This window comes from Drosophila mauritiana, chromosome 2L, assembly GCF_004382145.1.
Source record: "Drosophila mauritiana strain mau12 chromosome 2L, ASM438214v1, whole genome shotgun sequence".
NCBI classification, from domain to species: Eukaryota; Metazoa; Arthropoda; class Insecta; order Diptera; family Drosophilidae; genus Drosophila; species Drosophila mauritiana.
Window position 1 is genome coordinate 16,380,716 of NC_046667.1, and position 24,916 is coordinate 16,405,631.

The following is a 24,916-nucleotide window of genomic DNA, read 5'->3' on the forward strand; positions in this document are numbered from 1 at the left end:
ATTGTTTTAAAAAAAATTCAAATTCCGAATTCACCACAGCTTTTTATGGTAAAGCTTTTTATGCAGTTGCGACTTTGATCAATACTTTTTAGCCTATACACGAACCATTTAAAAATCATATTTCACTCTTTAGAAGCAGAGCGATTCGTTACAACGCAAAGTTAGCAGCTTAATGTTAATTTATTTTCACTCGTTGAGCATTGTCGATTTCTTTAAAAACATAATCAGGTGATAAGATTAGTGTCTTCCGCAAGCATGGCACACCCTAAATTTCAATTTCAATCAATGACCTTTGACCTGGTCTTTCACCTCCTGCCGATTGATTTCCAAACTTCCACCCATGCTGACATCCTCCACCACCCGGCACGTCTCGCTGGCCAGCTCCTCGGGATCCTTGACTATATCCTGCACATTCTCGATCTGCTTTTGCAGATCTGAAACCTCGTTGCGATTGGCGAATTCACCGACTCCCAGTTCGGCGTGGATGGTGTCCATCAGATTGGCCAGCAGCAGGCTCTCCTTGTGGCTGAAGTCATCGCTCTCCGTGCTGCCCTTCAGAATGCAGTTGCGCACTTCCTCCGCCTCGTAGCACATGCCCAGTCGGTTGTGGTAGTGGGTGGGTGGCATCTGATCGCCACCCGGCAGCGGGAACTCATAATCCACCTCCTCGGTGATCAGACGCGTTGGGCACCAGTAATTGTTCATCTTGGAGAAAAAAATACATAATGCAAGATTGTAAACTTTATGCCAAACCCACCTTAATGGAACCATCCTTGCCTTGAATAACAGCCTGGTTGCTGAGCTTCTTTTCGGAGCTGACCTCGATGAGGGCCCTCTTGCCGCGCGTGAAGCACAGCTCAATGTCGGCGGACACGTCCACGTGCTCCGAGTTGACCCTGCCACTGACCTTGAGGCAGCGTGGCACTTCTCGAAACACCCACAATGCCAGCTGCATACCGTAGACACCGAAATCATTGGTGACTCCGCCGTAGAGTCCTAGTCTCCTGCAAATTTGGCGATGTAATATGTGCTAGTTGTCCCATCTACGTTTAAACTCTTACCCCTGCGAAACGGGAAGGCCCAAAGTGCAATGGACTTGCTTGATCTCTCCCAAACGGTTTCGCAGGATCTGATGCCGCAGGTAATGATAGGCGGGCACGCATCTTGGCCACATTCCCTCCATGAGGAACAGACCGCGCGCCCGCGCCTTCTCCAGCAGCTTGGTCACCTGCTCCTCCGTCATGCAGAGCGGCTTTTCGCACAGGACGTGCTTGTCGTGGTTCAACATCAGGTGGCACAGCTCCGAGTGTTGGGGATTCAGGGGAGAAATGTACACTACATCTGCGCTCGAACAAACTTATGATTCAGTAGATGCTTCACAGAATATAGCAGAATGTAGAAAACTCACCGACATTTGGGCACTTGGCCAGATCCTCGAAGCTGGTGTACACGTTCTCCACCTGATGGCGCTCGGCGAAGGCGAGCGCGTGCGACTGATAGGCAGCCACGCAGGACACGATGCGATGGTGCTGCTCGGGCAGGACACTCAGCGCCGCGGCAAAGTCATCCGCCATCAGGCTGACGGGTGCGATGCCCCAGCGCAGCGTTGGCCCCTCGTCCATCACCCAGTCGCCCCTTTCGAGGATCGCCTTCGAGTCGGCCTTGGACGAGGGAAACCGATTGATGTGCAGCTGGCGTGGTCGGGGTCGCCACATATTTTGGTCACCCATATCGCAGCCAACGAATCCGAATCTGCCCCGGCTGCCATCCGACTTGCCTGGTGAACTTGTGGCATGAGCTGTGGGCAGGTTATCTGCGGAGTGGTTAGTAGGCATTACTCACTTCTAGCAGAGAAAACTGCACTTAGAGAAAATATGTTTAGCGTATGTTATTAGCAAAGTGTTCTCAAAGGTTTAAAGCTAGCTTTAAAATATAAGAAATTTTCAACATTTCAGTGCTTGGATTTAATATTGGTTTTGGAAAACTACTTAAGGGAGTAGTCATAATTTTTTTGAAAAATGTTTTAATTATTATTTATTCTTCGAGTGTACAACTGCTAGTGACGATCGGTATCTACTTTGTCGCGTAAAACGCATTTCATTCATACAATCGAGCGCTTTTCCACGAATTGGCGAAATTGCGGGTGTTGGTTTTGGCCGCCGGCAACCGGTCCGGACTGCGCTCCATCCGTGGACATGGACGTGGACCATCTGCGTCGAAACCGAGACGACGGGCGCATTATGTGGCGCTGTTTAGTGCGTCAGTTCCTCCATAATTAGTCATATTTGTTTAGCATCACAGCTTGTGAATGACTCGCTGCCGCTCGTTGCAGCTCAGTCAGGTTTAAAGCCGCTTGTTTTTATGTTTGTTGTGTTGCTTTTCTTTTACTTTTTGTTGGTTGGTGTCGATATTGTTGTTGTTGTTGTATTGGCCTGGTCCTGGCCAAGTTGGCCAAGTTGGGAGCTGCCTGGGCCGCGCACTTTGCGCTTCGTTCTGTCCGCATTCGAATTTCACTTTCTTTTTTAGAAACTAAACATCGGACTGCTTGTGTATTTATCACCGCACTGCCTGTCGAATGAGTCGCTGCACTTTGATAAATACTTTGGAACAAGTAACGAAAAAACGCATCTAACTTATTGAAAATTGGAATAATTACCAGCTTAACAAGTACTTAAGATTAAGTTTAATATACTGTTTAAATTCAAAGTGCATTGAAAATGTAGTAAATATGTATGGCTTGCATATATTTATGTTTCTTCTATTCTTGTGTTTCATAGAGTATATAAAATTCGGTTTCTTCCGCAGCTCAACCTGCCACCTTTCGCGGCTTATTTCACTTTTCAATAACTCGAGTGCGTGCAACAATGTACGGCAGCGAGTGTCCGCTTCTGTGTGCGAGTGTCGATGGTGGTGCGTCGCAACAAAAAGCAAAAATTTGTTTATCTAATTAGCAATGCGCCGGGCGACGTCTTTTTTCGGGGCGGCAGTGCTTTTCACCTGATTTAGCATGCATGGCAGGCGGTGCAAGTGGCAAGTCGATGGCCGTAGAAATTGCCCTAACCCCAAATGCAAAGCGATAAAAATATGTGCGAGCCGCGTTTTCGTTTGGCCAACGAACGAAAGTGTTCTATGGGTGTGCAGACGCTCCAAAAATGAAAAAAAAATGCTGAAAACCAACCAAAGTCCAAAATGAGAAGAAAACACAAACCAACTCTCGCCCCGTGCCGGAAATGTCTTTGTGTAAGTGATTGCGAGTGTGTGTGGGTGAAATTATGTGCCAGTGAAAGGTTGCCTAATTTCTGTCATTAAGCTACACGGGCACGAGCAGGACATAGAAATGCACTCGAAAAAATTGGGGCAAACACTCACATCACATTCAGACAGTAGATCGATCAGAAATATATATAAAATTTGTCTTAATTAATTTTTAATTTATTAAAACATCCATTAATACATAAAGCATAGATTTATGTACGAACAAAAATAATCCTGACCGCATCAAAATAAATTTACATTAATTAACTTCCAGAAAATGTTTGTTGTAACCAAGAGCCACTAAACTCCTTCTGGAAAATATTTTTATCATTGCTTGCATTCCTTTGCATATTGTTTATAGTGTAGCAGGAAGTGGGAGGGGGAGGGGGGCGGAGGGGTACGCGACAAGAGCTGACAGCCGGAGCACACAAATTTGCCATGCGTGTGTGTTTTGATGACTCTTTCCCGAGAGCGACGACACGGCGGAGACGACATGTTCATTAAAGCCGGAGCAGCGTCATCTTGGCCGCCATCAGTTGCCGGTTCCTCTGGCGCACCGACAAAGCAAATAAATACTAAAATTTGCATGCCTGCAACATAAATCGTCGCAAAATATTAAACAAGTCAGCAGCAACAGTTGAAATCAATAAATTTATTGATACAATTTACACGGCCGAGTGGGCTGCCAGATAGCTAGCTGGCCACATGCAACATTGGCCGCATGCAACACATGCGCTAATTAAGGGGGTTCCCACTAGCTGGCGGGGGTGTCTTGGCAAATGCTGCACTTGAGATGGCAAGATGGCCTTGCAAGTGGCCACTGAACAAGTTAACGAGCCTGGCCAAATGACCAACTGACTGATGAAACCCAATTGGTGATTTCAAGGCGGGGAAAAGGAGGAAAACAAATTACCGTGGGGGGATTTAGTGAGGTACATTATACAGTGATTTGAGATGATTCGGTCCTTACTCTGACTGGATTTCATCGGAGAAAAACCAGCAAAATAAATTAAAAGCCATTTATCTTAAATTGTTAACTAATTTCGATTGCATTTTAGTAAATTTTAGTAATGTGAAATTAATTTAGTTGGTTTTTCATTCCTAAAAGGTGAATTTACTTAGTTCTTTCTTTTTTAGCAAAAAAAAAACAAGGGAAAAAAGAAAGTGGAATGATTTGCAAACATTTAAAATTCTGTAACGACAGGTATTTAGAAGTGTGCATAGATATTTGCGTGTTGTGCCATTCTAAGTTTCGAAAGTCATGCGTCAAGTTCGTTGCCAGAGTCTTTCGATTTGCAATACGCTGTTTGTTCGATGTTTTTTTGCAACACTGCGCCTATTGACACCTCCAACATGTCGAAAGAAAAGGGGGACAAAGGGAGGCTCTGTGGCCAGAAAACAGCATAATCTTTCCGCAGCCGTTGCCATTTCTTTTTATTTTATTTTATTTCTTTATCATACTGACGAGTTTCGTATGCATGTCTGTCGGCTTACTCTAATCTTCCCCTCAACTACGCACACGCCCAGCAGCAACAGCAGCGCCAATTGACAGCCAGTCATGTCATGACTATTGCCAATTGTTTTTGCTGCCCAAAGCTTTTAACAAATTTTACGACCCGATTGCCAGTAGAAATTTATTTTGGATGTTTGCTTTTTATGCAACAGGTGGCAGCGAAAGTGTATGTTTTGGGGTATAGAACTTAAATGATTTATTCCTTTGGACTTTCGATAATTAAATCGTTTTAATAACCGTTGGCACTAGAATTCTATTTAGTCTTTCTTAAAATCTAGATTTCTGCAAATATCAAAAGAAAATAAAATCAAAACTAATCAGAATTCTTGGCTAGCAGCGGTCACATGTTGCAGGTAGTGAAAAGTGAGTCTGCCTTTGGGCAACGACTACAAACAGGCAGCAACAAAAGCGAAAAGACGACAACTTTGGTGACGAAGTCGACTGCGCTGCCAACTGCGCTGGCGACGCGTGTCTTTATGGATTCGCTGTGGCCAAAAGCGTTGGTCAAAAGCGTTGCGACGGCGGCAACACCACGAAGACAAGTGCAGGCTTTGCTTTTCAGCTGGTTCGATGTACCTGAAAATCTCAGCCGAAGCCGAAGTCGAGTGCTGCCTGCGTCGACGACGCTGCCGCTTTTAACAGTTTCGAATTTTAGTTTTGGCCAAGACCACGCGAAATCAGTTAACAAACGGACGCGTTTTGAAACGGATGCACTGGTTGCTGGCACTGGCAAAGCGAAGCGAAACCTGAAGCGCCTGAACCTCTGGCTCCTCCATAAAGATCCCAGGTTTTGTCCCAAAACCCGAGGCCGTGCGAATGTCTGTCGGTTTCGGCGGCAGAAGCTCGAAGAGCTGCTATCTTCATCGGTCGCGCTGGTCGCTTAAAAGTGAAATTTACTGAATGAAATGAAATGTCTTCTGGCCAGCCTCACTGTCTGGCCGAGTGGCTTTGTGTTTGATTATTGATTTGTGACTATTGTCGGCAAGGAAACGACTGCAAATTAGATTGCCGTTCCAAAAGGATTAAAAAAACCACCTACGAGTACAAATTATAAAAGACTTGACTCGCGGAACCGCTAAAATATTTGTTCCTGTGCCAGTGACATTGAATGGCCAGTCGATTGGCCGGGAAAAAGGTGATGTAAGATCCTGCATAGATTGTGTAAGCTTGTGAAAGTGAAAGAACAAAACGTACAGGAAAGAAAGTGCTTGACTGTTTTAAAATATGTAATAATAAATATAACTAAGACTTCAATGAAAAGCTTAACTGTCACAGGAGATAAAATATTTTCTTAGATACGTGTGTATCTAATGGCTAATGATTATTTATATGACATACATGCCACTTTGCTCGATCGTTTTTTTTGAGCGCTTAACATCTTGTATGCCTATGTGTGATTTAAAGAAATAATGGGAGACTATTAATTGCAATTGAGTTAAGATTGAGTTTAGTCTTGATACTTTAATACTTGAGTACTCACTGAACATAGAAGTTACTTTACATTCGAGGGGAACTATACGTTCCAAACAAAAAAGAAAACACCAAGCCGACGATATTTTTCGCATAAGGTTCCCAGGCTCCTTTAGATTTAAAATTTTCCCAAAATTGCTGCGCGTAATAAATCATATTACGACCTACTTGTAGCACGTTAGAATCTCTGAAATAACATTTTACTAAAAAGACTTGGTCACGATACATTGTCGATGGACATTTTCCCGCATTTTCCATCCATCAACTCTCGGTTTTCAATGGTATAATCCATGAGTGCGGATGTTGCACATAAAATCCACCTTTCTTCGCCAGCGAAATCGAGTGCTTTGTCTCTTTTACGATCTTGCATCTTTGCGCAAAGAATTAAGACGCTGAATGGCGTTAAAGCCGGCGCTTATGCCAACGAAAAGCAGACAAACAAACGGACATCACTCATACGCCGTGTGTACAGAATGAAAGAGGCGATGGAAGGCAAGGAGAGAAAGGGCGCACATACACTTGATTTTCCAGGCACTCCCGGGGCACTCGGCGCATTTATCTTTCACTTAAAGTGAAGATGACATTCTTTAAATGAAATTAACTGCCGGCAACAAAAAGCCTGAAGCTGCAACTGCAACTGGCGCTGCTGTTGTGCTGATGCATTTGTAGATGTTGCTGCTGCTGCTGCTGCTGCTAATGTTGCTGCTGTGGCAGTTGCTTCTGTTGGCAGTTGGCAGCTGCTTTGGCTGCAATTAGTATTTGTCTTTGGCTAATACGCTGCCATGTTGGTATGCATCTCAGTGCGCCAGTTTCTTGTTGCTCGTGTTGCAGCTACTGCTGCTGCAGGTTGCAGGTTGCTGCGTTGCTGCTGCTGCTGCTGGCATAAAAACTGTCGCGCACTTGAATGGATATTTGGTCTCGGCTTCGGTTGTTTGTCTATTTATTGGTCTGTTTGCTTGCTCATCGGCTTTTTATAGCTGCCTTTTTTTACACACATTGGCTTAGCCGTCCACTTAACAGCTGTCGCTTTGAGTGCATCTCTCACTCCATCTCCATGTCTCAGTGATTTTTTCTTAATCCCAGTGCCTCACAGCGCCTTTTGGACTTGATGGAGCCTTTTGGGTTTGATGTTGTGGGCAGCGTTTGAGTGCCTGAGTGACCACTTTTATGATACACCGATCGCAAGTGCTTGGAATGCATTTATGATATTAGACCATACCGTTTTGACATGGCGTGGGTTGCTCAATCAAAGGGGTCGAGATCCTGCGAATTACTGGAAAGTTGCGGGAAAAATAAGACTAGTTTTAATGCAGCAGGTGCAGCGACATTGCTCCTTAGCCAATTGATAAGAAATACTACATTTTAACAAGAAAAACCTAATTTTTAACTTTATGGCCCAGCCTTTGGTTGTAGCTTTTTTTATAAGTGAAATCATAAAAAGCGACTTGTATTTTTATAAAGCATTTAAAATTAATTGAATAATAAATTCAAACAAATTAGTTTGTTTTAATAAAAAAGTAATAACGTTTTTTAATTGAAACTTTAGATCTTTTATATCATTCCATCTTACTCGTATGCCTGTCTGTCTGTAAAATTTTTTTATTTTTACTATTTTTATTATCCTCGCACTGCCACAAGCTGAGTGTCTGATATTAGAATAAATAGATAGCTTTAGTGATATTTTCTGTTGAATGATAAATAAAATCTCTTGTTAAAAATAACATCGACAATTCTTTGAAGTTCCATTTAATTAGCATATGCGACAATCGCTTAATCATTAGCCGCAACACTCACTTAGCAATCGACACATTTCTCTTGTCATGTAAAGCTAATAAAGTTAAATAACACGGAAATTATGCGTAATTAAACGCATTATGCAAAGCCGATGTAAGATAATAAAAACAATTAAATAACTCACACGAAACGAGAGCGTCAAAACAAGTTAGGCCTAGCGCATAAAAATGCAATTGCTTTAATGAAGGTAGCGGGGGAAAATTGGGGGAAATTAGGAGCGATACTTGGAAAATGCGTTGGTCAAAAAGTTGGCCGGGATAAATTATTATCAATTGCAAGTCCATCATCACCCCTTCCACTTTTCTTAGCCGTCGGCGAGTTTTATTTGATTTTAATTGCTGCCATAGCAAGATGTTTGCCATTTAATGGCTTTATTTATGCGTGTAGTAATCAAGTTAATTTTTACGATTGCCGCCGAGCGCGATGCACCAGCAACAACAACAACCGTAGCAGCATGCAGGCAACAACAAGAAACCCGTAGAGCTGCAAAATAAATGCAAATTTTCTTTTATGATCAAAAAGCACAAGTTTCACTTTCGATGGGAACGAATCGCCCGGCAAGCGCAAGCCGCAAATAAATATTCACAAAACCGAAAAAAGAGACAAAGATGACATGCAACTTGGGGAGGGAGATGATGATAAGAAGCCCTTAGGACATATTTTCGAGAGGAAATGCAGAAGAAAGAAAGCCAAAAAGAGCAGAGCCGCCGCCCACCCAGGTCGTATACATCATCTGACCGCTGGCAATCAGTCCCCGGTCTCCTGGGAGTCTTCGCTTTAATCACGTTGTCTGTTTGCCCTCTGCCGCACAATGCCATAAATTATGAATAAATCGTATCAATCTTGGAGAAGCCTCTTTTATCAGACCGATGCATTGCTGCGTTCATAATAATTTTAGCTTAGAAGTTGCAGTTATTCACAAATAATTGTATGTCCTTTGAACGTTAAGTTTGTTGCTTAAGTCTTTTGTTTTTCCAAAAATTACATTAAAATTGGGAATAATCGCTATTATCAAATTTAGTATTTTCCGTAATAAATATCACACAAAATAAATCACTTAAAAACAAATCATATAAGATTTCAATTAAAATGGTTGTAATAGTTCGTTTAGTTTGTTTAGTTTAGACATTTTACGCTGCTGAAGTTTGGTATTTTAAATTAAACCCTTATCGTTTAATTAATCTTCCCGCTTATTTTTCCTTCAATCAGCCTTATTAAAATCCGATTTGTTAAAACAATTTACAATTTAATACCTTTTCATTAATAAATCGATCCAAGTGAAAGGTTAATTTTCTTTACTCTTTAGTTTATATTAAACTGACATTCCATTTTATGGTCATAACTAAAAAAAGGCTACCTGAATTTCATACCAGCTCTAAATTAACTGGCCAACGATCTGGATAACAACCTGTTAAGTGAGTCGAATGCAACCACCGCCAAACTTCCTCATTCACGTCCGTTGTTATCCAATAGTTAAGAATCAATTGCGGTGGCTGAAATTGCACAGATCAAGTTCGGCGAACACAATCGATGTGGCTATTAAATCATCAGCGAGTCATAACCGAAACTGAACAATTTAACCAAATTCCAGATAAGACGAGAAGCAACAAGAAAAACACCCGAGAGACACCGATCAACGAACCAAGCCAGCCGCAAGATGATTAGTGAACGCCACAAGAGCCGCGATTTGGTTACGATACTTGGCCTGTTCCACCTCCTTCTCCTCGGACTCGCCTCCGGCGACCATGTGGTCGAGGTCTTGGCTCAATCAACAACCGCATCCACATCACAGCCGCAGACTTTGGAGACGATTGGCAGCCAGGATGGGGCTGCTCTGACGCCCGGTGCGACAACAGGTGAGCGAACAACAACGAACAACGTACAACAACCGCAGCGAAATGAAAAATATGAAAGATTTGCACTTTGATTTTGTTTCGCCAACATAATTGGGTGCCTGGGTGCGGAGAGCGGGCACTATTTTAATGGCCAGCATTAGGAGATCAAACAATTTTGAACGCAATCATGCGAGGCATTTTAATGCGAATGAAAGTGAAAATCGTCTGGCAACATTGTTTCGTGGTCACAGGCAATTATGCAAGGATAAAGGGGATACAGATGCATGTGCTTGATTGGCTGCGATTGGAGTGGCTCCGGTTAAGCCGAGCTACCCATTGCAGGCAGAGCGCGCCCACCCATTATGAAAATGCAGTGGAAGGGCGAAACGAAGCAGTAAATACCCTGCAATATGAATAGGATTTTATACGACCAATACGAAAGTAGATAAATTCTATTGAATTCTAAGAAATCAGCTTGTTTTTAAATGTAATTAAATAATTTTCTAATAAAAACCCCCTTATATGCGACATACTTTGTCTACGTGATGTGGACTGTTTAATATTTAAATTATCAGACTAGCGAATCAATTGCCTTTCATGTAAGCGTTTTAAATGCCAATTGGTACAAGGAGATCACGATGCCAGAGTGGTCATTTCCGCTTGTGTCAAGTGCATGTCCTCACGTCGAGGAGCTGGGAGCTTATAGCTCCGCATGCCCATGCAACCGCTCAAATGGAAAGCGATTTGTCTGGTTTTAGCTAATAATTTATCAGGCCTCCGCATTCGCAGTCGTCGCCTTCGCCGCCTCTGCCATTTATTTTACCTCAGCCCGTTGATCAGTCAATCAGGCAATGGCGAGCTAAAACCGAGCCGAAATCCAAGTCGACCCAAGTGGTTCCAATGAGACTTTGTGTCTGTCTGTTTGCGGTGTTGATTGCCCATGGTCGTGGCCCCCACTGATCAACGCCTGCCGGCGGAGGAGCCACCAAGTGTTGTCTGCCAGGTGGGCGTTGGGTATCACAGTTTGTGGCGGCTTCACCTCTGACTTGGGCTTTATTAAGAGCCACATGGCGCGCAGATAAGCGGCTTGTGGCTGGGGTTTCGTATTGAATAGAGTCTCCTATCTAGCACTCTGTATGCAGGCGTTGAAATCAATTTATGCAAAAATTACTTGAAAGCCATTTCAGTTAGTTACGAGAGAAGTACCATGAGATAGGATAGGATTATTATTAATCCTTGGACCTCTTCACTCTTGAAAGCATCATTAATGTAATTACTTAAAACCAATTGCTTACTTAGGAATCCAATATAATACCAATTCTATCATCACAATGCATGAAAATGCTAATAATATAAATTCCTCTGGCTCCCCTCGCTGTGAGCAACCAGGATGCCATCTTGGCCAAGTGACGGGACAAAAACATTTGTTAACACTTTAACGAGTTTGGCCATGGCCAATAACTCCGGGCTCTACGCTGAATCTCTAGCTTAAATGCCCGCCGGCCAATTGTGGGGCAATTAAAGTTGCACTTGTAAAAGTAAATTGATACGGTGCTCAATCATCATACCCCTGCGTCTTCTCTTTCACAGCTCCGCGGCTGGACCCGAACAACAACAACGAGTGGCGTCCTCTTGGCCACGGGGATCCACTGCAAAAGGATCCCACCTACGACTACAGTCCGCCGGCCTTGGAACGAGTACGCTACTGGGCGGAGAACAACAGCACGGGCCAAAGCAATACAGAGGCCAGGAAAAAGGAACTACCACCAGAGGTTCTGCGCAACAAAACGAAAAGTGAGGTACTGCTCCTTGGAGTGGCCAGTGATCGCGTTAGGGTACCCCACTCCCATTCATATCCACCAGTTGGTGGCTTAGGCCACTATCAGCAGCACCACCAGCAGCAACAGCAGCAGCACCAGCAACAAGCTAAATATGCGGCCATCAGGAGGAGCTACTATGCTCCCACCCAACAACAACATAACCCACAAATGCCACAGCAAACCCATCATATTCCACAGCATCAACATGTCCAGCAGCACATGCCGCCCACCCATTTGATGCCACCACCCATGATGATGATGAAATCAAGTGGTTCGTCCGTTCCTCCCATGGAATACAGACACAGTATGATGGCCACGGGAGCGCCCACCTCTTACATGAGCCTCAACCATATGAGCTCTCCAACTCCCAAGCAAGCGATGACTTCCTCAGTGATTTACCATCAGCAACCATCAGCGATGAGCCACCACACCTCTTTATCCTCTTCAACGCCTTGGATGACCAGTAGGCCACCATATCGTTTGAGTTACTCAGACCCCCATCTGCAGGAATCCATGCACACGTACAGCTTTTCAAGGCCCCATCACCAGCAAACGATGATCTACTCGCCCAACTCGCTCCCAGGTCAACAAAATGGATCAAAGACAGTTCTGAGGAAGCCGTGGCTCCATGAGCTCCTCCAAAAAGAGGTGGTGGTAACGTCAAAGCCCAAGGTTAAGCCCACAATGCCAGCCACAAAATATTTGATGGGCACAACCAAGCCACATCACCCACAACCACCTGTTGGCTTTGGTATGAGTTCCACCCGTCCTCCATTTACCTATGCACCCGTGACATTTGTGCCCGGTCCACCCACCATAGCAGTTCCGACTGTGGCCACTAGAAAAGAACCCCAACCGGAAATCTATATCACACCCACGCCCCAAACAAGTAGCTCTGGATTTAGACCCATGATGATGAGCAGCACTACCACCGTGGGAACCACTCCATCGACCACGACTACAACTTTGCCCATTTATCAGCGAGCCAGCACAACCACCAGTAATCGTTTACTGATCCCCCAGACAAGCAATCTAGCGCAGAGACCCACAGTGGCTCCTGCTCCCAGTGAACCCACCACGGACTCTCTTTTCTCCCATTACAAGCAACCACCGAAGCCGCTACTAGGACCCATGTACCTCATCATCGAGGGTCATTCGAAAGTGAAGACCTACGGTCAAAATGAATTGGATCCACATAGTCCGAAGATAGTGCCGGTTATCTCCAAGAGGGAACCAGTGGTTAGGATAGCCGATCCTAATGAGAAAAGGGGAACTGTGGAGTCCTATCAGGTAAAACATTTGCACACCAAAACCACGCCAATGACAACGACAACGACGACTAATAAGCCCACTACCGTGAAACCTACGACCACAAGGGCTCCTCAAAAAACTCCTATATATAGCACCACTAAGGCTCCAGTAAGCACTAGCACTACAACCGTTGCCACGGCTACGAAAACCACAACTTCAACAACCACCAAGGTGCCCATAAGCAGCACTACCCCTTTATTTCCACCACAACCCATTCCAGAAAAGCCAAGCGGTGTAAACGATCTGCTTAGTCTACTGGACAATATGTTTGCCGATGCCCAAAAGATAGCCTCGTCCACTGATGCACCTTTGGTGGCTAGTTCTACTACGAGCACCGTGCTGAAGCCAGTTAGCACCAAGTTGTTGCCACAGCAACCGGAACCTAGGATATCCAGTAAAGCGGCGGGCATAGAGAGTCTCCTTGTAGATGACACCCATGAAGATGATGAAGCTGGCGAAGGTCTGGGGTCACCGATTTCCACTGAAACACCACCTCGGGCAACACGTCAGGTATTTGACTATGATCAATTGCCAGAGTCACGGATTAAAGACGGGGTCACCACCAGAGATGATATTATGGAATACAATGATGAAGATGAGGAGGAGGGCATTGAGGATGATAATGAAACGGTTACTGAAAATGATGAGGACGAGGAGGCGGAGGCTGAAGAGCCGAACAATTTACTCAAACGAATCGATCAATTTGTGGATGATGTGGACGATGGTGAAGACGACTTGGAGGATCTTATCGAGGGTCTGGACGAGGACGAGATCGACGAGAGGCGACAGCAGCATTAGCCCAAAATATGCATTTTTCTTGAACTGCGCTCTATACCAAATCTATCAGAAACTTTTTCTCACGCCTAATACGTTCTTGTACATAAGTCAGCTTTAATTGAATCTGTATTTATTTGTTGTTAGTTGTTAGGCCCTGCTGGCGTCACAATGTGACTGCGTTCTATACCCAATGTAATTCGAGCAAAGAGTTTTCGTTGTGTAATTAAGCATTAAATTATTGAAATTTTTCTACGTTTTTTAGTTGTTAAGTGTGAAAATAATAAAAACTAAAACGAAATACGACATACGACATACGAAACTTAAAGACAATAGAGCCATCTATTGGGGAGATCAGTCGAGTGCGCCACCTAGTGCATAATAAGAGCCAACTGCACTGGAGAGTCTTTGTCTTTCTACACAAATATTTAACAAGGGGTAAGTTGAAATACTGATGGATAATCCAAACATATCATATTGGCATATCTCATTTAAAAGTATGTCTATAACCTTCATTCTCACTGGGAATAATTATACAGTGAAGAATAACACAGTTGTTTCTTTTCTACGAATAATAATAATTCGCTTTTCAAATGTACCGCCACATTTCCTTCCAGTAAATATCGATCGTTCACTGTTTGATACCGATAACCCAAATTTATCTGACAGTGTTGACATTTTAGCGGAAAATATGTAAGCAAAAGACAAATCGTTTCTGAGTATTAATCAATACAATATTATTACTTATTACTTGAAGTTCTACCTTTAGTACTGCTATCGACTACTATCGGCGATTGTGGCTCTTGCTGTATTACATTTGTGTTTCCCGCCAAAAAAATCATTTAACGCTAAGCTCCGGGCATCACTGATGTCCAGCCTATTGCTTTGTTTATTTCCAAATGTATTTTCCAAGCGTCAGTTGAGAACTCGCCGTCGAAGCGTGCGGTTTACGGTAAAAAGAGGCCGCTTCCAGTACGTGAAAATAAGTCTGCTCTTGTTGGAAGAAACAACAAAAAACTTGCCAATTGGATTAAATTGTGTGCAAGGTGTGCTAAACTGAGTAGACAAATAATATATTATTAACTAAGTACAAACAATAGAAGTCACTCAAAGTTCACAGAGCTCCAGTGGAAAATTAAACGAATAGTGTGAGAGTTTTTTGTGTGTTTGTTTACGCTTCTTCGGCGATCTTCGTTCTCTGTCTAACTCTCGCTTTTGTTTGAAGTTTTCGATGGCGGAGTAATGAACTTGAGCGAATAAGAAGAAGATCTGCAAGTGCAGTTGTTCCAATCGGAAATGTGTTTCTGGTAGCCACTGAAAAGAAAACAAAAACAACAAGTGGCAAACACGTGCAGTGTGTTTTGGTGACTCAAAGCCCATTAAAGCGGCTTAATTTTATGATAACAGCAGCTAAGCTGATAAAAAACAAGAGAAACCTAACAGCAAATCGTATATAATCGAATAGAGAGGCTATATTTTGGCATACCATATAGCCATCATAAATTAGTGAAACTATCTCCGCCTTCCCTTGAATCAAATGAGCGGTGATAATGTCTATATAACTAAATGTGTGAATGCGTGTGCATATATTTGACCAATGGCTGTATAACCTTGATCCGGGCATTGCGTCGCGAACTAAAAAATAAAACATTTCCGAAATGTGGCGTCGTCGCCATCAAACAGAAAAAGTCAAACAGTAAAAACCAAACAAACTTCTATGCCAAAAAACCGGTTTATGCTGAAAACCCAAACAGAGAGTACTTCTGACCGGAGATAAAACGACCCAGCAAAAGAGAGAGCTTGTCTCTGGTTGGGAAAACAAATTCCATTCCACTTAGGAATTATCAGTCGCACGCCAAATGTCAGACTCCGGCTGATAAGAGCATTGTTGTTTCCCTCTGATTAGAGGAAGCCGGCGAAATTTTTGTGTCTTTTTCCTCTCGATAATTTGTAGGCTACAGTGAAGCTTGTCATGGCTAACTTCATATTACATTAAACTTTGAAAATTCAGTTTATGTTTTAAATCAATTATAAATATTTCATTCCCTAAAGTTAGCAAACCTATTTTAGATTGATTCCAGCAAAATCGCCTCTTAGAATTTCGACTCTAGCTGGGTATGCATCCGTTTTACATGGTAAGGGGCAAGGAAATTGTGATTAGGGTGGCCCAGCCAGACATGTCTACCCTGGCAACATGATAACGTGGGGATTATGCAATCTCCGAGTTTATGAACCGCAGCTTGATAACCTTTATCAATCGATGTTCCATTGGGCGGCGTTCGGCACTCAAGTTGATGAATCGACTTGAGTTACTGACCTACTTTTATCATCGCTATGGAGAGTTCTTCCTTATAAAGCTGCAACCGGTTCCGGCTGTAATTATCCGTACATGTAGGACACAACTAAAATGTTTGGAATATTTTAACGATTTTAAGGTCGCCGTAGGCCAGTGCATAAAATAAAAATCAACAGTGCTCACTAAATTGACGAAACTTTTCCAAGATCCATTATCATTTTGCTGCAGTTACCGCTGTACCGCCCCCACCTTCGACTGTTTAAATATAAACCGAAAGTTCAACAAACTAATCGTCAAACCGCAGAGAGCATTCAATTCAGGTTCGGTTTCCACATGCGGGTTGTATATGTATGTTCTTACATATCTATTCAAACAGCAGAGGTCACAATTCTAGTGCACTTACATATATAAAATAATGAGACGTTGAAATATATATTTTTAATAAGAACCCACAAAAAGTTGACTTTGCTTTCTTCTTTCACCTTGGACTTGAAAATATCTCTACAGTGCTATCCTGATTATCTGATTTGACCTCTCTTGTGTAGTTTCTTGCAGGGATTTATAATATGTATATTAATGGGTGCATATAATGCAGTATCTCTTTGAGTGTTCCATGTACATCTCGGACTGCCGCGGTCCTCGATGCCTGGAAATTACTCATCATTCAGTTGATGAGCCATGACGAGCTCCGACTTAAAGTTCTGAATGACGTTGCGTCACGGTGACTCGACTGAAATCGTTCTGCACTCCCCATGAACATATGAGATTGGAGTATATGTCTTTGTTGCACTTGGATCAGTTCAACGCACTGAATAATTATGTAAAACTTTGTGTTTTCCGCTGGTGGAATACTAAATACACGCTGCGAGACAAAAATTCTTCAAAAAATATTGCAATCCTGAACTTGTATAGATTACAACTTTCAAAAGCCATTACCCAAAAGGTTGGCATCTACGATCACTTAAATTGATTTTTCGGCTCATAAGCGATAAGCAGCGATAGTGATCGAACTTTGATGTCAAATAAACAAGGTATCAACAAACTATTCGAATAAAACAATTAGGTAAAATTGTTGCCTTCGTAACATGACGTTGATTCTGTTACTTAAGATTTATTTTCGACAGATAACACACAAATTTCGTCATATATGTAGGTATTATAGTGATTTTTAAATATTAAATAATTGCTGAGACAACAATTTCCTAATCGTATCTTGCTACTCGTTGTTTAACACAAACAAGTTACGTGAACGCAAATCTATAACTCGAATCGCATTTGTATTCAAAAATAGAATCTGCACATATAATAAACGGTTGATGATTCTTGGGTTCTATACAATTTTCATTGCAAAAGTTGGCTGTGATTTGGATTTTTGAGGCTTAACGGCGATAATGCCCACCCATTTGGTTGACATGCGATCTTGACTGTGGGAGCTAATGTCAAGTACGCTCGCAGCAGCTTTACAACTGGTTTTACACGATTTAAGTGAGAAGCTGTTGGCTTAACCACATTATCAAATGCGGGTTCAATGTCTATGCAAATCGGTATCTGATTACTCAATCAGCAATCTCGTAGTCAGCTGAACTTTGACCGCAAGCCGCATTTTGCTTCTGGTTTTGTCTCTTCTATTTACTAATAGATTAATATATATATAGATTAATATATGACCCGCTTCGGTAAGCAGTAAAACGATTTTCATAAATAAAAACCAAGATATGTGATTAAGACATCTTATTACTTAATTACCCTCATTACTTCTTATCTGAGTTGCGTATTTATTCAATAGATAAGCGGCTCCGAAAATGCCTCCGCTGATTAAAGCCGCATGGGATCCAATCTGAGTTATTTGTGTGTCAAAATAAGGGATACCAAAACAAATCTTATCTTTGCATTTCAACTGCAAATGGAATTTGCGATAAGCTAGAAGTAATCATTATAAATTGAAATTCTTTTAATATAGAGACCAGCACCATGACCACCAATAAGGATCCCCAAGATAAGGAGCCCGGGAAAGCAGAACAACCGACCAAGAATGGCGGATCCAGCGGTGTTGGAATCATGAAGCGCTTGAGAAGATCGGCGTCCGCCACAGAGCATAATCTTAGCAGTCTGCGGAACCGCAAGTCAACACAAAACCTATTCGATCAGCACGGGAATCCCATCGATCTGCGACAGTATCGCAAAGTTTTGGATAAGGATGAAAATGGTAATGGAACCAACGGATCTGAGAAGAAGCTGAGATACAGGAGAACACAAAGTGTGACTCGTGCTGAGGAGATTTCCAATAAAGAGGAGAAGCAGAGAAGAGCACAGCCTGGCAGACCGTAAGTAGAGAAATTAAACTACTTAAGCCCAAATTGAGGGTTCCGCCTCTTTTAGAATCCATCGACCACGAGATTCCCTGTTTTCTTGGAGCTCTGGATTTACCAATTTTTCTGGACTAGTGAACTGGGGATTTCTACTGCTCTGCATTGGAGGTCTGCGTTTGGGCTTGGAGAATCTTCTAAAGTAACTACGATGATCTTAAGTAGAAATACAAGTTTTAGCTAACTCCCCATTTCTTAGATATGGCATTCGCATCAACCCTCTGGATTGGTTCTTCTTCATAAGCGGCCACAACGAAGGCGAAGGACATAACGCCCTCATCCTGAGCATTTGTAAGTACGAACAAAATCAAGGATTACGCAAACGGAATTGATAACCTTCATATCCATCCTTTACAGACTCTTTAGTGCACATCTCGCTCTGTTTGGCTGTGGAGAAGGGTCTAGCCATGGTAAGTACTTACTTTGATAGCATCTCACGCCCAATTTCTTCGATCGCGACTTGAAATACGTTATTAGCTTGAACATGGCTTATATGCTAAATTTCGAAGTATCTAGTTAATTCTAAATTCACAATTTTGAAATTGAGTGAAGGTTGTTGACAAGAAATGATTTGTTTATCAGAGGGAAAAGTATGAAACACACCAGTTTCGGAAAACATAACTTTTAATTGTTTACAAAACTTACATATAGATACATTAGATACAATTTTTTAATGACAATAAACTGGGCATGCAATGAATGATCGAGTGCGTTTATGCATAAATTTTCGAATGTATGGCGAGGTTTGATTGCGCGATGAATGAGCTCCAAGTCGGTCGATTCCTTTAGGCAATGCGTACTCCAGCCTGATCACAATATTTCTGGAGTACTTGCTTGTATTCCGGCTCCAGGGGCGACAACAAAGTGGAAAATTCTCCTGCCCTAGCCTGGGCAAACTTAGAGAGCGAAGTTGCTAGAAACTGGCGAGCATCCTTAATCTCAGCCAGGTGATCCTGCTGGTTGGGCTGAGCATGAGTCAGTTGGGCAAATGCCACTTGATAGCCCGCATCGGGATCTTCGGCAACTCCTGCTGGCTCTCCTATTTCGAGACCCATCAATTTCTCTGGTGGTCGTTCAAAGAGATCGATTAGAGAATGCAGCAGTCGTGGCCAGAAAGTAGCGTACTGTTGCTGCAATATTTCTGGAGTTTCTGTAAGGAGCTTAGTGACACCCACGGCCACCATTTTGCGATCCTGCTCCTTGGGAACCTTGCCCATTTCGGTGATGAACACGCGATCCAGCAGCATGCCAAACAGGTTAGGCTGAATCTCATCTATCAATTGAGCCATCTGACTGCCACTGAACTTAATCACATAAAAGCTGAAGAAGATAATGATGCCGCTTAAATACTTCGGAGTCTTCGAGAGAGACAATCGCTGGAAGAGCAAGCCAAAGATCTGACGAAGATTGGTTTGAATCTCAGTGGGAGGGTAGTAGGAAAGCAGATTCTGGAGAAGATAAAACCCTTCATGGTCATTAGCCTTGGAGGCAATCATTTTTTGGAATATTCCGAGGATACCGCTCTGAAATATAGGTGGAAAAATGTATAAGATTGGACTCTGTAAAATGAAATGTGTGATATATTATATAACTTACCAGTTTACCCAAGGCTTGAATCTGAGCAGATCCCTGCTTGATGAAAGCTGAAATCAGTCGAATTAATGGTGTGACATTTCCCGTCCTGTCCCACAGAGCTGGGGACAACAAGCAAGGGAACAAAGCCCAATAGGGTTCCGGTATGGTACCAGTGCCCTCGCGCATTTCCAACAGCACAGAAAGCATCTGGAAGACGTAGGGCATAAATTCGACAATGTCCTGCTGTAGGATGCCCTGGAAAACTGGGAACAAGGCCTCCTCAAAGGAGCTCACAGCCGAGGTATCGGCCTGACAAACAATTCTAGGGAAAAAGAATATTTGTTATTGTTCTTTAGCACCAAAATGCATAATACTTGCTTTATACACAGAGCCAGCGTTTCAAAAAGATAATGGTTAAAGTGCGGACGCGAAGGATTCTTGGCCACTTGGGTGAGAATCTCGGTAAGCCGTGGAAGGGCGACGCCCATAAAGGGCATGGCAGCCGATTGCAAGACCGAAAAACTTCGCATAATGGCTAATAATAATAATAAGAGCTTTGTTAACATACTAGAAACGTATAGGATAGTCCCCCAAACTCACCTTTCATTACGTACTCATTTTCTCCGGAACCTGGAAGCGAAAGGGTCGCAAATAACCCACTAATAAGTTCATTTGTGTAAGGTGCCAAGATCTGTGGACCAAACACGATCGCGTTGCTAGCATCCCGCATAGTAAGGATCTTCTCCACTGAACAAGCAGCATAGCTGTGCACAACAGAGCTTTCAGCGGGGAGATGTCGAATAAGCTGGGGCAGGCAGCTTGCTAGGACTTGGGGACCCAAAATGCTGCGGAACACCATTACATACTTAATGGCAGCAGCCTTAAGAACAGGAAACTCGTTAACTGCAAAGAGAATTTAAAGAATGCAGATATAAGATGATCGAATTGGGAAAATGGTTATTTAGGCTTACTGTTGGGTCTTTCCAGTTCTGGAATAATTTGCCGGGCACAAAATTCGGGGAGTGGAACCAACTCCGAGGTCTGTGTGATGCCATGCTTTTGAGTTCCTCCTCGAGATGCCCACGAAGTAACCAAATAAATTGCCGTATCCTTTGACCTCCAATTGGTAGCCGGATTCTCCTTGTACTTGGTCAACAATCTCTCTAGATACTGGCCAAAAATGCCAAAGATCTTTTGCTCAAAGTTGATTGATAGAGTCTTGACCAGATCACATGCCGCCCGACGTCGTGTGTCAATGTCAGAGCCTTCAATATCCCTTCGAATGTACTCCTCCGGACTGTCCTCGAAAATTTCTTCATCTGAGGGCCGGATGTCTAGATTAGGAATGACAACTTTATCGCAGATCTGCGCAAGAATCTCTGGATTCTCGAAAATGCTCTGATAGTGCTGGCGCTCTGCTACCACAGAGAGGAACTGTAGAGCATGGGAGACCAACTGCGCGCAAAATAGGAATAGAAAAATTAAAAGATTAATTATTGAAAAAGCGTATGGTTTCGGTTACTTACCGAATCGTACTTGGTTTGCAAACTGGTCTTGACCAGCAACTCCCAAACTGCAGTCACAAATTGCTCCATAAATGGCTTGAACTCCTCGTCGTACTTTTTCGCATAAAGGCAAATGTTCTCGCAGACTTGAGCACGCAGATGTTCTAGAACACCCGCATCCTCATCATCAGCAGTACGCAGGGATGGCACATCCGCGGCCAGTTGCTGGATAAACGCTCCCATCCACGTATTGATATTGTCCTCAAAGAACTCCGGCAAATCCTGGGAGTTCAGCGAGAAAAACACCTTGTTCACAAGAACCAAAGAACCGTAGATGACCTTCAGGGCGTCGGCATTGTTCTCGTGCACCTTGGTCAACTGCATTGTGGCCTGGAGCAGGTCTGTCAGAGGTTTAGCCATGCGATCCAGCACAAATTTGATCTCCTCCCACAAAGCCTGCGACTTAAACTCATAACGATAGCGCTTGAACAGCGAATGTGCAGTTTGCAAAACGCCGTTGATGACATTGAAATCACCAGAGGCAAATCTCTCCACCATCTCGTCGATAAGCTGCGGCCATTTTTTGGGAAAATCATATTTGCCTATGATGCTGACCGCGTCGCTTAGTTGTTTTTGCAATGCCACCGGTGAGTGGAGCATTAGCGTTACGATCAAGGTCTTAATTGTATTCCTGTCACTTTCGTGGATGCGATCCGGTCCATCGCTGTCTAGGTGGGCTGCCCAATTCCGCTTAATATAGTTTTTAAAGGCAATGGCTCCCGCCACCCGCGTGGTCATGTCCATTTGGGCTTTGTCTATCAGATTGAGCAGTAGGATCGGGTAATTCTGCTGCAGTTCCGTGGATTCCAAAAGTTTTTCGGCTATAAAAGTAGAGAAGGAAATTGTGTGTTTGTTAGAACTACATACATATGGAAATCGGATGTTGCAAATATATGTAGGAACCGATATGGAGCTTACAATGTTCCTCGTTGGACTAAATATATTTATAAAACAAGCAATAAGTTGTTTATAAAATTTTTTCAAAAGCTTGGTTATGGTGCGGACTCCATACGTATGAAAAATATTGAGATTTTGGCATGCCTTAAATAATCCTAACACTAGGGCTATGGTTTTGAAAGCTGGCTTGGCAACAGTCATATCAAGATCAGCTAATCTCGATTCAATAAATAATAAAGCTGCGCGACTGTAAAATTTAGTTGACGTGGGGAGAACTTGTGGAGCATTTCAAATGGATTTAAAAACCGTATTTTTCATTGGCGTCGCCAAAAACCATTTCCCGCGCACATACACATCAGCACCCCTGCACGCATGTGCAGTTGTGTGTGTGCACACGCATTCCTACACACACTTACCCGGCCGGCGGACATTTGGATCGGCGCTCAGCGTCTGCTGCAAATAACCGGCCAGCAGCTGTAAATTTGCCTCTGTCACTTCCATTTTGAGTCAATTTTCTTTTCGATGGTCCTATTTGCTTTAATTTATATCACTTGTGGCTTGTCCGTCCACAGTCTTGCAACATGAAATGAAATCGCAATTCGTTTTCGCACACAATGCTCGCAGATCTGGGGATGGAACTCAGGGCGAGTTTTCGATATCGATTGTTTATTAGTGATGAGAGAAGTTACCGTTACAGGGCTACGATGGTTTTAGAATTTAAATGTTCATATAACAAACATCATCGTATTTAGCATAATTTGTCATGATATCAAGTCCTGTCTTCAAAAGAAACTAACAAAATGAATTAAAATTAAACCAAATTTGTAATTCTTTTCCAGGAAATAATTGCAGAGGGCTTGGGACTGTTCATCCAGATAGTCAACATTGTTGTCTTGGTTTGTCTGCCGGTGGTAACAATTCACCTAAAAGGACATGCTTTTAGTTTGAGTAAGAAATTAACTTAGTTTAGATGTATTTTAAATAATGTAATTATCTGTAAACGTTTAAATTTTTTTTAGTGGGCGCTTCAACAGTTTGCTTCTTTTACTCTGTGCTGTTTCTAAAACTTTGGTCCTATGTACAGACGAATATGTGGTGCCGTCAGACTTACTATCAAAAGAATCCGCGGGAGCGTCGACCAAGCATAACTTTGGCGGAACTAAGTATGTTGGTATCTCTCAACCGTATGTCTTATATTAAAAATGCATCTTTCATTCAGAAAAAGGAGTTTTGAATGGAGGTGAAGAAGACGAGGACGTTTCAAAGCTGGTGCAATATCCTGATAATCTCACGTACAAGGATCTCTTGTATTTCCTTTGCGCGCCCACGCTCTGCTATGAGTTGAATTTCCCGCGAACCTCGCGCGTGCGCAAACGCTTTTTGCTGAAGCGTTTATTGGAGGTGGTGATTGGAGTGAATGTGGTTATGGCATTGTTTCAACAATGGATTATTCCATCGGTTCGGAACTCCCTGATTCCGTTCTCCAACATGGACGTGGCCTTAGCCACTGAGCGACTCCTTAAACTTGCGGTTGGTAGAGTGCAAATTATAAAACGTTTAAGTATTATTTAATAATGTTTATTTAATTAGCTACCCAATCATCTTTGCTGGCTCTGCTTTTTCTATCTAATGTTCCACTCTTTTCTCAATGCGGTGGGCGAACTGCTGAACTTTGCTGATCGCAATTTTTATTGTGATTGGTGGAATGCGAATAACATTGATACCTTCTGGCGTACATGGAACATGCCAGTTCATAGGTGGTGCGTGCGTCATCTCTACATCCCTGTGGTCCAGATGGGCTATTCCTCAAGACAAGCCTCTACTATTGTCTTTTTGTTCAGTGCCGTCTTCCATGAATATTTGGTATGAGGGCTGATATTTTGAATTTGAAGTTTTTTACAATAATATAATTTATATTTCCAGGTTTCAGTTCCTTTGCAAATATACAAGATCTGGGCATTTATGGGCATGATGGGTCAGATTCCCCTATCGGCCGTATCCAAATCCATTGAAAAGAAACTGGGTCCCCGAATGGGCAATATAATCGTGTGGGCTTCCATTATTCTCGGTCAGCCTCTGTGCATAATGGCCTATTATCACGATTATGTCGTCCAGCATTTTAAGAACTCGCTCAACGGCACCGACTACAGTAGTTAGGTTTCAAAAAGGTCAACATTTTAAAATGGAGCACCACTGAAATATCTGCATTGGTCGGGTCCGTGTACTTTTCGTAATTTATAAGCCAGAATGCAAGTTAAGAAGGAAACTTGTGATTGCCAATTTACAAAGCATATTTTGTATGACTTTTGCACATGCATGTAGTACTGATTAACACAAATAGATTGTTATTGAATGCATTTGTTAATGAATTTAAGTGTCATGTAAATAAAACAAATTTTAAACTAAATAAAATGTTTTCTATTCTTAAATTATATGAAACGAACA

General features: G+C 42.7%; 4 protein-coding genes across 6 annotated transcripts; 2 read left to right on the plus strand and 2 right to left on the minus strand.

The window, feature by feature from the left end:
* Positions 1–169: 169 nt before the first annotated feature.
* Positions 170–19,016, minus strand: LOC117139332 (trans-1,2-dihydrobenzene-1,2-diol dehydrogenase). The gene is made up of 5 exons (XM_033301617.1): positions 18,857–19,016; positions 1,409–1,813; positions 1,062–1,341; positions 758–1,004; positions 170–705 (listed from the first exon to the last, which is right to left on the minus strand). The coding sequence occupies exons 1-5, from the start codon at positions 18,918–18,920 to the stop codon at positions 283–285; spliced, it is 1,419 nt and encodes a 472-aa protein (XP_033157508.1). The 5' UTR covers positions 18,921–19,016; the 3' UTR covers positions 170–282.
* Positions 5,439–14,078, plus strand: LOC117139063 (mucin-2). Of its 2 annotated transcripts, none has more exons than XM_033301295.1 (3): positions 5,439–5,908; positions 9,624–9,888; positions 11,458–14,078. In XM_033301295.1, the coding sequence occupies exons 2-3, from the start codon at positions 9,690–9,692 to the stop codon at positions 13,794–13,796; spliced, it is 2,538 nt and encodes an 845-aa protein (XP_033157186.1). In that variant the 5' UTR covers positions 5,439–5,908; positions 9,624–9,689; the 3' UTR covers positions 13,797–14,078. The 2 variants fall into 2 exon arrangements, with proteins under 2 accessions (XP_033157186.1, XP_033157101.1); XM_033301210.1 differs by having other exon boundaries at positions 5,439–5,903.
* LOC117139200 (diacylglycerol O-acyltransferase 1) lies at positions 14,692–24,862 on the plus strand. Of its 2 annotated transcripts, none has more exons than XM_033301416.1 (10): positions 14,692–14,818; positions 18,029–18,392; positions 18,448–18,576; positions 18,634–18,725; positions 18,792–18,844; positions 23,311–23,419; positions 23,491–23,634; positions 23,691–24,001; positions 24,062–24,334; positions 24,395–24,862. In XM_033301416.1, the coding sequence occupies exons 2-10, from the start codon at positions 18,040–18,042 to the stop codon at positions 24,626–24,628; spliced, it is 1,698 nt and encodes a 565-aa protein (XP_033157307.1). In that variant the 5' UTR covers positions 14,692–14,818; positions 18,029–18,039; the 3' UTR covers positions 24,629–24,862. The 2 variants fall into 2 exon arrangements, with proteins under 2 accessions (XP_033157307.1, XP_033157390.1); XM_033301499.1 differs by having other exon boundaries at positions 14,711–14,744.
* Positions 19,041–23,111, minus strand: LOC117138982 (exportin-2). The gene is made up of 7 exons (XM_033301094.1): positions 22,888–23,111; positions 21,536–22,395; positions 20,981–21,464; positions 20,610–20,912; positions 20,388–20,544; positions 20,031–20,331; positions 19,041–19,957 (listed from the first exon to the last, which is right to left on the minus strand). Exons 1-7 carry the CDS (start codon positions 22,970–22,972, stop codon positions 19,220–19,222), a joined length of 2,928 nt encoding a protein of 975 aa, XP_033156985.1. The 5' UTR covers positions 22,973–23,111; the 3' UTR covers positions 19,041–19,219.
* Positions 24,863–24,916: the final 54 nt, after the last annotated feature.

What these genes read in the sequence shown, in the direction of transcription:
- LOC117139063 (XM_033301210.1), top strand. Translation starts at nt 5,877, where the DNA reads ATGGCCAGTCGATTGGCCGGGAAAAAG. An exon ending in GTCGATTGGCCGGGAAAAAG is followed by an intron (nt 5,904 to 9,623) that starts GTGATGTAAGAT and finishes ACCAAATTCCAG; the next exon opens with ATAAGACGAGAAGCAACAAG. An exon ending in GACGCCCGGTGCGACAACAG is followed by an intron (nt 9,889 to 11,457) that starts GTGAGCGAACAA and finishes TCTCTTTCACAG; the next exon opens with CTCCGCGGCTGGACCCGAAC.
- LOC117139200 (XM_033301416.1), top strand. Translation starts at nt 18,040, where the DNA reads ATGACCACCAATAAGGATCCCCAAGATAAGGAGCCCGGGAAAGCAGAA. An exon ending in AGAGCACAGCCTGGCAGACC is followed by an intron (nt 18,393 to 18,447) that starts GTAAGTAGAGAA and finishes CGCCTCTTTTAG; the next exon opens with AATCCATCGACCACGAGATT. An exon ending in TGGAGAAGGGTCTAGCCATG is followed by an intron (nt 18,845 to 23,310) that starts GTAAGTACTTAC and finishes ATTCTTTTCCAG; the next exon opens with GAAATAATTGCAGAGGGCTT.
- LOC117139332 (XM_033301617.1), bottom strand. Translation starts at nt 18,920, where the DNA reads ATGTTCAAGCTAATAACGTATTTCAAGTCGCGATCGAAGAAATTGGGC. An exon ending in GGCCAAGTGCCCAAATGTCG is followed by an intron (nt 1,342 to 1,408) that starts GTGAGTTTTCTA and finishes GTTCGAGCGCAG; the next exon opens with ATGTAGTGTACATTTCTCCC. An exon ending in GCAAGGATGGTTCCATTAAG is followed by an intron (nt 706 to 757) that starts GTGGGTTTGGCA and finishes TTTTTCTCCAAG; the next exon opens with ATGAACAATTACTGGTGCCC.
- LOC117138982 (XM_033301094.1), bottom strand. Translation starts at nt 22,972, where the DNA reads ATGGAAGTGACAGAGGCAAATTTACAGCTGCTGGCCGGTTATTTGCAG. An exon ending in TGCAAACCAAGTACGATTCG is followed by an intron (nt 21,465 to 21,535) that starts GTAAGTAACCGA and finishes TTTTGCGCGCAG; the next exon opens with TTGGTCTCCCATGCTCTACA. An exon ending in AAATGAGTACGTAATGAAAG is followed by an intron (nt 20,545 to 20,609) that starts GTGAGTTTGGGG and finishes TATTATTATTAG; the next exon opens with CCATTATGCGAAGTTTTTCG.